Source organism: Bufo gargarizans, chromosome 6 (genome assembly GCF_014858855.1).
Source record: "Bufo gargarizans isolate SCDJY-AF-19 chromosome 6, ASM1485885v1, whole genome shotgun sequence".
Classification (NCBI taxonomy): domain Eukaryota; kingdom Metazoa; phylum Chordata; class Amphibia; order Anura; family Bufonidae; genus Bufo; species Bufo gargarizans.
In genome coordinates, this window is record NC_058085.1 from 314,366,162 (window position 1) to 314,379,848 (window position 13,687).

Here is a 13,687-nt window from a genome sequence, read left to right on the forward strand (position 1 = left end):
TTACTCAGGGAGTTGCCACTACTGTTAGCTAGACATGTAATCTTATGTACAGGCAGCCATTTTAACATGTGCTTCAATGTTAATGCAAATGTTACAGTACATGCTATCTATATTTTATACTTATACTTGCTATTTGTATTCTCATAGTTTTACCAAACAATCCTGTTTTGCCAATGAACAAGTTAGACTACGAAGAACAGTCCTCTTATTTGGAAGACAGGAATGGTTTATGCTGAATGTCAGACTGCACACTGTGTGAACGTGTATGAAGACAGAACATATATTATTATAATATATTTTTTTTTAACCAATTAATCCCATGAGGACTTTAATAAAGCCTTTGCAGGGAGCATCCATTATCTAAAGCTAAATTTCCTTCTTACATTCTTTCTGACACATTCTTTCTGTGGTTGTATAACAGATGCTAGAATCTTATAACTCAGGGTAACAAATGTTTTAATTATGCTCCTTGGAGCCAGCTTTAATGCGATGTGCTCTGTCATTTCTCCCTCAATCTCGATATTTTTTCTTTAAAATGTGCTTGTGAACAAGAACTGCATTATCAGTATTAGCGTGTCATTACAGATATTATTCCGTGTGGGAACATTTATGGCAATTGACATAACATTTCAGCAAAAATGGAAAAGAAATTGCTTTCCAACCTAATACTGTAGAGCATTTATGACATTATGTATACAGTTCTGCCCATAATTATTCATACCCCAGGCAAATTTTGACTTAAAGTTACTTTTATTCAACCAGCAAGTCATTTTTTGACGGGAAATTACATGGGTGTCTCCCAAAAGATAATAAGACGATTTACAAGAGGCATTATTGTGGAAAAAAAACATTTCTCAGCTTTTATTTACATTTTGAGCAAAAAGTGTCTAGTCCAAAATTATTCATACCCTTCTCAATAATCAATAGAAAAGCCTTTATTGGCTATTACAGCAATGAAACGCTTCCTATAATTGCAGACCAGCTTTTTGCATGTCTCCACAGGTATTTTTGCCCATTCATCTTTAGCAATGAGCTCCAAATCTTTCAGGTTGGAGGGTCTTCTTGCCATCACCCTGATCTTTAGCTCCCTCCACAGATTCTCAATTGGATTCAAGTCTGGACTCTGGCTGGGCCACTCCAAAACGTTAATGTTGTTGTCTGCTAACCATTTCTTCACCACTTTTGCTGTGTGTTTTGGGTTATTGTAATGCTGAAATGTCCACTGGTGCCCAAGGCCAAGTTTCTCTGCAGACTGCCTGATGTTGTTGTTGAGAATCCTCATGTATTGCTCTTTTTTTGTGGTGCCGTTAGCTGTGATGAGGTTCCCTGGTCCATTGGCTGAAAAACACCCCCAAAGCATTAGGTTCCCACCACCATGTTTGACAGTGGGGATGGTGTTTTTTGGGTTGAAGGCTTCTCCTTTTTTACGCCAACTGGACACTTTTTGCTCAAATGTAAATAAAAGCTGAGAATTATTATTTTTTCCCTACAATAATGCCTCTTGTACATCGTCTTATTATCTTTTGGGAGACACTTATGTCATTTGCCGTCAAAAAATTACTTGCTGGTTGAAAAAAAGTAACTTTGACAAAATTTGCCAGGGGTATGAATAATTATGGGCAGCACTGTACATATAGTACTGTGCAAAAGTCTTAGACAGATGTGGGGGGGGGAAATGCTCCAAAGTACGAATGCTAAATAGATGGGTTAATACCTTATTTTTATCAATTAACTAAATGCATACTGAATGAACAAAAAAAAATCTAAATCCGAACAATATATTTGTGCCTTCACAGCAGCATCAATTATTGTAGATACACTTGAAGGAACTCGGCGGGGAGTTTGTTCTGAGCCTCTCAGAGAACGAACCACAGATCTTCTGTGGATGTAGGCTTGCTCAAATCCTTCTGTCTCTTTATGTAATCCCAGACAGACTGGATGATGTTGAGATCAGGGCTTTGTGGGGACCATATCATCACTAAGGGATGAGTGAACCCGAACTGCAAAGTACCCGGGTTCGGTGTTCGGGTGATTTTATTATTTTCTGTTTCTGGTACACAGAAAATAATAACATTCTTAAGACAGAATGAAAAACAATATGGCCATTTTGGGGATAAACAAAAACAACAACTCACCTCATCCACTTGATCGCACTGCAGCAACTTCTACCTTCACTGAACAGGACCTGTGATGTGCGCGATGACGTCACCGCGCTCTCCTACGTGGTGACATCATCACGCATATCGCAGGTCCTGTTCAGTGAAGATAGAAAATGCTGCTGCAGCGGAATCTAGTGTATGAGTTTTTTTGGTTTTTTTTAACCCCTAAATGGCCATATTCTTTTGCATTCTGTCTTAAGAATGCTACTATTTTCCGATATAACCATGTCATAACGGAAAATAATAAAGGGAAGTTTGGGTCCCTGTTGACTTGTGGGGTTCGGGGTCAAGTTCGGGTCACGAACCTGAACTTTAACCTAAAGTTTGGGCGAACCTGAACTTCTACTTAGGGTTCACTAATCCCTAATCATCACCTCCAGGACTCCTTGGTCTTCTTTATACTGAAGATGGAATGACATTGGCTGTATGTTTGGGGTTGTTGTCCTGCTGCAGAATAAAATAAAAGCCAATCAGAATGGTGGTCATACCAAATATTGATTTGATTTAGATTTCCCTTCCTAAAGAGAATCTGTCACCTGCTTTTAGCATTTTAAGCTGTCACCATTGCCATGTTCACTAAAGTACCTTATTTCCTGCAGTCTTCTTCTTACTTTATTTCGTTTTGTCATTGTGATAAAAAAAAGTCCTTTTTCTGATATGCTAACAGAGGGGTGTTTTTTTCCTCTCTGGTGCCCAGTGACGCCCCCCTGCAGTGCCCAGGCCGCCTTAATTCGAATCCCAAGAATGCCTCCTGATCCTGAAATAACCTCCCACAGCCTCGGCAAACGGTTCCACCCTCTCCCCGCGTCATCTTCTAGCTTCTAGAAATGCCCCGTTCTTCTTCCTGTCTGCGGCCAGAAATCTCGCGCAGGCGCAGTACCGCCTGCGGGATCATCAAGCTCCTGTGGCAACAGCGCTCATATTACGTCTCTGGGCTTGGCACATGCCCAGTGAGACTTTTGAGGCTGTTGCCCTCAAGAGCTTGATGATCACGCAGGCGGTACTGCGCCAGCGCAAGATTTCTGGCCGCCGACAGGAAGAACGGGGCATTTCTAGAAGGTAGAAGATGACGCGGGGAGGGGGCGGAACCATTTGCCGGGGCTGTGGGAGGTTATTTGCGGATCAGGAGGCGTTCTTGGGATTCAAATTAAGGCGGGCTGGGCACTGCAGGGGCAGGGGAGGGCTGGCAGCCTTAGTCCTGGGGGGCAAATCCAGTCAGTGGCCCATTTTAGCCCCGCCCATTATTTAAAGCCTCTCCTACACATAATAGGCCACTCCCAACAAACACTGTACAGCTGACATTCTATTGTTGAGGCCTGCCTCTACACATCATACGAAGAGGGAGGGGCCTGCACTGCCTGCTTCACATTATACAATAAACAGCAGGCCACAGCCAGGAAGCTCCTCCTGCCTCCCCAGATCCTGCTCAAGGCCTGTGGTTCCCCCCACCATCTGCCATCTGCCACCCGCCCCTGGCCTGCTGCCCCCTTTAGCCGTCCTCACCCAGCTCTGAATCCTCCTCCTGCAAATGGCAGGGGGGGGGAAGCCAGAGCATCTCCTCTCCTACATAGCGCCACATACCTCTTACATCCAGTGATGTCACCTTTGTTGTAGACATTCTCTTTCCTCATCTTCTCCATTCAGACCAGACCGCCATGATGATTTTTCTGCCATCTCTCGTCTCTGCAGAGATTGAGAAACAGACATTAGTTTCCCACATTTCCATCATCTTCACATCTTCTGAACACCCTTTCCTGCCACCCACAATAGTATACCGCAGAAACAGTCCCCCTGGAAATACTACTACCACACAGATAGTGCCCCCTTCAACAATTATTGGCACACAGTGCTCTAAACAATAACTGCGCCCAGACACTAATATTATAAAGATAATGTCCCCCAAAAATAATTGTGCTGAGCTGATACTATGCCAGGGTGCCCCCAAAGTAACAGTGCTCCCCAAAATCCCACCAATAGAAATAATTCTCTGCCAGAGCACACTCAGTAGTAATAATGCCCCTATAGTGCCCATACTAGTAATCATGTTCCTCATAGCCCCGCCAGTAGTAGTAAAGCTCCCCATAATACCCCCTAGTAGTAATAATTCTCCCTATAATATGACAGTACATGAAATACCCTCCGCTTAGTGCCCGCAGTTGAGCTAATGTCCCCATAATGTATGCCAGTATAAAATACCCCTATATAGTGCCCCAGTAAATGCCCTCATAGTGCCCCCTTCCCCATTGGGTCCCCCATAATATGCCAGTAAAAAATGCCCCTTCTTAGTGCCCCCAGCAGATGCCTCTAAAGTGCTCCTCTCCCCCACAATGTGCCAGTAAAAAATGCCCCTTAGTGCCACCATATGCCCAAATAGTGCTCCACTCCCCCATAGTGCCCCCAAATAATGCCCCATAGTGCCGCTCTCCCCTATTGTGCCTCCTATAATGTGCCAGTAAAAAATGCCCCCTTAGTGCCACCAAATGCCATAGTGCCCCCCATAATGTGCCAATAAAAAAGGCCCCTTTAGAGCCCCCCTTCCCCATAGTGCCCCCAAATAATGCCCTATAGTGACACCAGATGCCCCATAGTGCCACTCTCCCCTATAGTGCCCCACATAATGTGCCAATAATTAAAAAAAAGCCCCTTTATAGCCCCCAAGATACCCCCATAGTGCTCCTCTCCCCCATGGTGCCCCCCCATAATGTGCCAGTAAGAAATGCCCCCATAGTGCCAGCCCCCCCCATAGTGCCAGCTCCCCCCATAGCCATAGTGCCAGCCCCCCCATAGCCATAGTGCCAGCCCCCCCATAGCCATAGTGCCAGCTCCCCCATAGCCGTTGGTCATTGTACCATACTTTACTAGTTGTTTTTCCCACATCTGCAGTTACCCCACTGATAGACCATTATACGTTGTGACCAGTGTGTCCATCCAGGATGGCGCTCGTTCTCTTTTCCCCTGCTCCCTTACCCTGTCCTTGGCATTCACTATATGTGTGTTTTTTATCATGAATTTAATAAAAACGTATATTTTTCTAACTTATGGTACTCTAAGCTCTTTTTTTCTCCTGTTTTCTGCCGTCATGCTCGGAGCTTGTACCGAGTCATTTTCTTTCGGGTGTCCCCCTATATTTGGTTATTATACGGGCACTGCCCTTGCTATATATGTTGGGGGACTTCTGGGGTCGTTTTCTTCTTTTTCTGATCCCCCATAGCCATAGTGCCAGCTCACCCATAGCCATAGGGACAGCTCCCCCCCGTAAAGAAAGAAAAAAAAACACTAATACTTACCTCCATCAGCGGCAATGCAGGCCTCTTCCGGCCTGTGTCCCTGCTGTGTGCTGCCCGACTCAGGTGGTGCGATAATAATGACGTCATTGCGCTGCCTGAGCCGGCCTCTGATAGGCTGCAGGCATTAGTGCCTGCGGCCTATCAGAAGAACAGGGGAGGGACACGCCTCTCCCTCCCCTGCCGCACAGCACAGACATTTGTATTGCTGTCCTGAGGACGGCGATACAGATGAATATGGAGATGATCGCTTCCACAATGGAAGCGCTCATCTCCTACTGCCCGCCTCCACTGCTGCCCGCCGCAATTACATACAGGGCCGCGCCGCCTGTGGTGATCGGCGGTGCGGCCCTGAGGAATTAAAAAAAATATATATATATATTTGTTAAAGACGGCCCAGCGGCCTTTTTTTTTAGGGCGGCCTGGGGGGCAATTGCCTCCTGTCACGACTGGCGGAGGGGGAAACCCCCAGCCGTGCGGTGCCAGGAGATGGTAGGGTTACCCCTTGGCCAGGACCACAGAGTAAGGGAGCAGGTCACCTCCTATTGCGTCCCTAACGCTGACCCTGTCTCCTATCTGTATGAGCCGACCTTGGTGGTAGGAGGGCTCATACGCCGGAACCTAAGTGTCCCTACGAGCCCTCAAGTTGGCCCTGAACTAGGGGACAGGGTGAGATGACCTACTCCTCCTAGACGCGGAGGAGCAGGAGTCTCAACGGCCAAGCAACACAGGGGAATACAAAAACAGCTATGGCAGTGGCAGGCAAATGGAAACAACTCATCACTCACCTGCCACAGACAACACAACCAGGAACCCATGTGCAGGTGCTGTAAGTACAAGACAACAACGGACACAGCACACACCAGACATCACACAGGAACCCTGGACCATAGGCTGCAATAACACAATCCCATTCACACCTAAATAACCCCGTGAAACATAGAATTTACTGACAAAGGTTTTATGACCAGAAGGATGGTCCTCACCAGGCAGATGGAGGAGACAGGAGGCTGCTCCAGCCAGCATGGCTGAGAGCAACCTACTGAACCAAGCCAGGAACTGAGGCTTTATAGGCCAAGTGGCCACACCCAACGGTCAAACACGCCCAGTGACTCAACAGACACACTGGGAAGGGAGTTAACCCTTCCAGCACCACAGAAGGGAAAACACCAAACATAACCACAGACAGCCACAGTGAAGGAACGGATGTCAGTGCACACCACACAACACAAAGTGCACACAAACTCACTCACCTATCTCCGACGGCAACGGCATGCGTGGCAACCGTGTCCTCAAGAACAGCCCACAGGCCGAGACACTTCCACAGCATGCAAACAGCACCAGACGTTGCCGCGGACAACCGCAGGTGAAGGGAGGAGTCCAAGTGCATACAAACATCACCTCGTGCACAACAAACAAACAAGGAGGTGCACAATATCACACGTTGCCAAGGGCAACCGCACACATGCCTATTGTCCGCGGCAACCGCACCTGAGGCAAACAACTAAGTGCCCCCAGCTGCGGTTGACAACACCAAGCCGCGGGCAACCGCATGCGGCTCCCAAGGAGTCACGACCATGACCAAGGGTCGTGACACCTCCCTGCCCCCCGACCCAGCCCGCACCTGTGCAGTGGGGCGTCACTGGGCACCAGAGAGGAAAAAAAACGCCCCTCTGGGCACCTTGGAGCTTCATTAGCATATCAGAAAAAGGACTTTTTTATCAAAATGACAAAACGAAATAAAGTTAGAAGAAGACTGCAGGAAATAAGGTACTTTAGTGAACATAGCGATAGTGACAGCTTAAAATGCTAAAAGCAGGTGACAGATTCCCTTTAAAGGTGTTGTCCGGGATTGGGGACATTGCTGTAAGAGAACACGAAGGACATAAATATTACATACAGTCCTGTCGTACCTTTGCAAGACTTTTCTGATGCCCCGTTTTCTTGTCCTAAATTCTCTGCCGGAAGTGCCACTTTTCAAAGATTCAGTGACGTACCGGGTCCCTTTCTGCAGAGCGAAGCCTCTGCTTCCGCTTCGCAGGGAGCCCAGTGACGTCACAGCAAGCCTCAGTGATTATGCAGAGCGCACTGAGGGGCGGAACCTAGGCGGCAATACATTGTGCCAAGCCCCGCCTTTCTGGTCTGGTGACGTCACCGGGCAGGGCGTATTCTTAGCAAGGATGGGGGGACTGAGCCAGGAAGCGCTTAGGGGCGTGACTAAGAGGGAGGAATAGTTGTGGCAGGAGGCGGCATATGAATTAGGGGGACGGCTGCACGAAGGAAACAACGCGATGCTGCGCTGGAAGTTACCGCACACATAAACATAGAGGTAAACAATCAGTGGGGGACTGTAGGAGCCCAGCTGAAGGGTAAAAATACCTAAAAACATCTGGGGGGACCTTCAATCCACTATTAACAGTGATTTAACAGGTTTTTTTTTTTTAAAACAATCTTGATCCCGGACAACCCCTTTAAGCATTCTTACTTTGCAGGATTTATTCCACACCTGCCTAAAAGAGGTTAAAAGGTATACAGTTTTTCAGTATTGTATCTTTATCAGTTTCTCACGGTTTATAAGCCGTCATTGTTCACTTCTCGTGGATACAAATCCTGGTCACACCGCTGCACGGCCTATACATTGCAGTTATGGGAGCTGTAGCCTGTACCGAGCCGTCACATGACAAGGACAGTAGTGAATAATGAATGCAGAGAGTTTGACATATGTGAGTAATTGTATACTGCAAATAAAAGTAATAAGTGAAATGTAAAGACTGATCACACCAATTACAAGCCAGCCTCCTGTGATCGTACGTGTGTGCTGCATTACATAACGTGATGTATCCATAACATGAGATTGGGAACCATGTATACACTAATGTCTGCGTATATCCTGCTAATCAGGGGGGTTGGGGCTGATCACGGTGTACCATTTATTGTATAAAGTATATACAATGCCATCATGAGTGAATCCACAGAGTACGTACCAAATGTATTAAAGATGCTCCACTATTGATATCATCTCAGAAAACCATTGTGAGGACTTGGGTAACCAGTTGTACAAATCCCCTGCGGCGGACACTGCAGAGGCAATACCGTTTTACATCCGGACATTAAAATGATTTTCATGTGCCATAAGTGGCCATAGAGAAAGGAGCTAAATAGCGGATAACGGTTTGGTGGTGGTCTGGCCCACCGATCACAAGAACGGAGGGCCGAAGTCTCCTGTTGGAATGGAGCAGGGGTCGAGCATGTGCACTGCTGCTCCAATCAGTCTCTATGGGACTAACTGAGGGCTCCATTTCCATCAGTTTCATAGACAGTAAATGGAGCAGTAGTACACATGCTCCACTACCACTCTATTCACCTGCGGGACCTGGACCCCTGTTCTCAAGTTCGGTGTCTGACCCCAACTGATCTGACAGTTATTCCCTATCCAGTGGATGTGGGATAACTTATCGGAATACCGCTTTAATATTGATCACCGTCTTCTTGCTTTGATTACAGGGGAGGGAGCTATAAAAATGCTAATCCAGAATCCACACCAAGCATATCTGACCACACTTCTGACATAAGTTTTCATTTTTTTTCCTCCCGTTAACTGCGGTATAGTTTGCTTTCAATCCTTAATAGACAAGTCTAAATGTTTGCCGAGTATTCTGCGGAACTTCATTAGAAGCTGCTCATCCTGTGCCCAGTAAACGCCTCACAGCGTGCAAATAATTGTGGCCAATTGGCATTTATTCCCATCAGTATTTGTTATACATGATTTGGCTCTTCTAAAGGGCAACGATAATGAGCAAAGGACATGCATAATGTGAACTCTCTGCAGACTTTCACGCCCACACACCTCGACAATAGCAACATGCACGCGGGCCGCATCAAGCTGATGGCCAATATAGAGATCACATCTCCCTTATAAGCCATCTCTTCATATCCAACGTGGAATGTGGGAGGCCGTTTTTACCCCCGTTGTCTTGTAACCTTGCAACGAAAGAAGGAACAAAAATGAATGTCAAAGTTTCAGTTAGCGACGACCAAAACGGAAGGAATTCGAAACTAAGGAAAGAAATATCAGAACAGTTCAAACTGTGCAGAAATTGAGTGGTAATATCCGACTTGAAAGAAGCCGCTCGGCGCGCGAGCCGGATTTCCAGATGAAGTGCTTAACGATGATGTGTGTACATTTGAAAGCCCTATTGTGTGTAGAGTTTACCATTTCTTACAGAACACTGGTTCTCAATTTCTAACCTATTTTTGGGAGGGGTTTTGTGAAAGCGCTGTGGGTGTCCTGCCTGGTTAATGAAAGCCATGCTCTGTACTGGTATGCATGATATCATTTGAGTTCCATTTCTTTCTGTAATTTCCATTCCAGAAATCTCTTAATCCATCAATGCCATTCTTGGCATTTGGAATCAGCGGCATATCAGCGGGAATCCTGAGTCTCTTACTGCCAGAAACACTTAATAAGCCAATTGCAGAGCGCATTGAAGACTTACAGTCTCCTGCATACCAATTGTTAAACAAGGTAAGACATCAGCGGATGGAAGGAAAGGTACATTATCTTGATGTGTAGCCTATGTCAATTTAGTTGCTCTCCAGTACAAACTGCTGTGTCTACATTTCTAGCAGAACCTAGTTTAAATTCAACTCTAACCTTTATTGTGTATAATACGTGTTGCACAATATTTATGTGTTAAGGTAATAACATAACTTTTTTATTTTTTTACGTTGCCCGAGTGGTCCCATTTCCAGTTGTTGGGAAAGTGTAATGCCATATCTGTGGTCTGGAGCAATGGGGTACATGGTAATTGGTCATCGCTTTATGTAAACATGTAAAACGATGGGACGACGAGCGATAATTTGCTCGTTTGTCATTGATTGCATCTTTTGTTGATGATAATCGTTTGTTGGCAGCAAACCCCTTTGTATGAACAAGGTGTGTGCCGCCCCCCATAATGGAAACTGTATGAGGAGGGGGGGGGGAAATTATCATTCGTAGGAAAAACCTCAAGATAATGGCAATAACTGAGCGACAATTGAATTGATTATATCATCATTTGGTGCTTGTTATGGGCAATTTGTCTGCCTATGAAAGAAGGACCTTAACAAAGTTGAAGATAACTAGTTGGGCATAATTTTATCCTTGTTCATTTGAGTGCGCTGGGCCGCAGTACCTGGCACAGCCACACAGTGAAGGATGTCACTGTGCCAGGTACTGTAATGAAGGGGGCTTATTGCCCCTGCTAGCTGCCTCCTTGTTTTTCTGCCTCTACCAACCAGGCTTCCGCCAGTCATACGTTACTGACAAAGACAATGGATAAGTCATCAATATCAACATCCAAAAAACCCTTAATGGGGTTTCCAGGATTTTTATATTGAAGGCCTATCCTCAAGATAAAGCCATCAATATCAGATCAGTAGAGGTCAGAGATTTCACCCCCCCCCCCCCAACAATCAGTTGTTGGAGAGTAGTTCTGGCACCAGCACTACACAGCTCTATCTATTGTGTAGGGCAGTGTTTCCCAACCAGTGTGCCTCCAGCTGTTTCAAAACTACAACTCCCAGCATGCCTGGACAGTCTTTGGCTGTGCGGGCATGCTGGGAGTTGTAGTTTTGCAACAGCTGGAGGCACACTGGTTGGGAAACGCTGGTGTAGGGGACAGAGGTATTTACTGCAGCACTGCACCCATTGACTATAGTGGGAACAGTGCTGCAGTAACCAGCTCCATCTATTGCATACAGTGTGGAGCAGTGTAGTTCTGGCACCTATTTTCAGAGCGACTGAAAACCAGTTGATTGGCAGGAGATGTTGGACACTCACCAATCTAATATTAATGGCCTGTCAATATAAAATCACTGATAAACCTCTTTAAATCACTGTGCCAGGTACTGCAGTGAACGGCTTCATATAGCCTTTTTTTTTTTTAGCCTGGGACCCCTCAGGATGCTCACAAATCATACACTGATTGCCTAGTCCTAAAGATAAGCCATCATTATCAAAACCTGGAAAACCTTTTCATTCATTTCTTAGTTATATAATTTTCTGAGAAAGCTGATAACATTGCCACACTCCGTCTTCAGTGCCAGCGCTGTCATTCAGGTCTTTAGGGAAGATAAATGACAGTCCCTGAAATAGGGACAGCCGTACATCTTGTCATGTGATTACAGTTAGTTGAATATAAGAGATCCGAGTAAATCTTGGAAAATCACCCTTAGGGAGAGTCCACATCACCGTTTCATTTTCCATTCTTCTGATCCATCAGAACAGAAAATAAAAGATCCTGTAAAAAAAAGAAAAAATCCTGTTGTACATTTGGCATCCGTTTGAGTCATTTCCGTCTGAGATCCGTTATTTTGTTTATAACTGATGCTCAGGATCTGTTTTTTTTGTTTTGTTTTTTAGAGGATCCTGTTTTTTGTCTTTTCCTTTTCTTCTGACAGATCAGAAGAACGGAGAATCAAACAGAGATGTGAACTCTGCCTTAGTGCTCATGCACATAAACATATTTTCTTTCTGTGTCCGATCCGTTATATAGGACATGTTCAATTTTTTTGCACAATGGATATACAGACATACGGAAATGGAATGCACATGGAGTAACTTCAGTTTTTTTGCGAACCCATTGAAAAGAATAGTATCACATATCCGCAAAAAAACAGAGTTACTCCATGTGCATTCCATTTCCCTATGTCTGCATATCCATTCTGCAAAAAAATTTAACATATACTATTATTGTCCGCATAACAGAGAGACACGACTGTTTTATTAGGGGCCAGCTGTTCCATTCCACAAAATATGGAACGCACACGGACGTCATCCGTATACTTTGCAGATCCGGGTTTTGCGGACTGCAAAAAACATACAGTCGTGTGCATGAGCCCTTACTCTGTGCTTGAGGTGATAAAAACTAAATCTTTCAAATATTGATGAAATGTTACAGGCCCGATCCATGATTGGCTGACATGATTATGTGATATAATATCGTAATGTATTTGATTTTACTACCAAAAAGAATTTGAGGTGTCACATTGCGTCACTGGAAGCAGTCTTTTTCAAGTATTTCTAAAATAAATATTTTTTTCTCTTCTGTTCAAGTCAATAAAGCTTTTTTTTGAAAATTGGCTACAGTAGGTCTTGGAAAAGCCTTTAAACTACTTAAGTGGATATTCCATCATTAACTTAATATTCTAATGTGCAGCGCATAAAAAAAATACATGTTATTGTGTTCAATTTTTTATATTATTATATAACGTTCTTAACAAATTTCTCCCACAGTCTTGCTGCTTTTTGCCACAGGTTGCCATAGGATACGCCCTGTGTAGTGCGTTCACTTAGTACGAGACAAGCATACGTAGTCTTCTCCCAGCTCTTCAGTGCAGGCTATGCAAGTAATGAATTTGGCACATACACAGTAGTTCTGTCCAGAAATTTCTACAAGTTTATTAGAAAGGTACAACAAAAATGTTGCATGGAAATAAGTATTCCGACCCTTTGCTATGACACTTGAAATGCAGCTCTGGGGGCCTCCCATTCTTTTTCATCATCTTGTTTAGAGCCCACTCAAATTCAGTTGATTTGACATTATTTAAAAAGACACCCTCTTATCTATAGAATGTCTCTCAGCTGACAATGCGTTTCAGACCAAAAACAAAGCCATAAGGTTAAAAAGAACTGCATGGAGAGCTTAGAGACAGGATTGTGTAGAAGGCACAGATCTGGAGAAGGACAAAGAAAGTTTTGTGCTGCACCAAAGGATCCCAAGAGCACAGTGGCCTCCATAATTCCTAAATGGAAGATATTTGGAACAACCAGGACTCTTCCTAGAGCTGGCTTCCCCACCAAACTATGCAAGTAATCAGGGGAGAAGCCTTGGTAAGACATGTGACCAAGAGCCAAATGGTCACTCTGATTGGAGAAACGTCCAGAAGCTTAACCATCACTGCAGCAGTCCACCAACCTGGGCTTTATGGCATAGTGATTATATAAACAAGATTCTCTGGTCTGATAAACTGCCAAATACCATCCCTACGTTGAAGCATGGTGATGTCGGCATCATGCCGGGGGGGGGGGGGGGGGGGTGATTTTCTGCAGCTGGGACAGAAAGACTGGTCAGGGTTGATGGAAAACTTAATGGAGCAAAATATAGAGATATTCTTAATGAAAACCTTATTGAGAGTGCTCTGGACCTCAGACTTGGCTGAAGGTTCACCATCCAACAAGACTACATGGGAGTGGCTTAGAGA

General features: G+C 44.9%; 1 protein-coding gene across 4 annotated transcripts in view; it reads left to right on the forward strand.

Moving 5' to 3' along the window:
- The window catches only part of LOC122940789 (solute carrier family 22 member 15-like), a 281,156-nt gene that overhangs the window by 235,778 nt on the left and 31,691 nt on the right, over nucleotides 1–13,687 (forward strand). For 3 of the 4 annotated variants that reach the window (XM_044297545.1, XM_044297546.1, XM_044297543.1), the window contains one exon: nucleotides 9,816–9,968. In XM_044297545.1, coding sequence (XP_044153480.1) covers nucleotides 9,816–9,968 — 153 coding nt within the window. Of the gene's footprint in view, nucleotides 1–147; nucleotides 670–9,815; nucleotides 9,969–13,687 lie in introns of those variants that run through there. The other variant, XM_044297544.1, reaches the window with a different exon arrangement.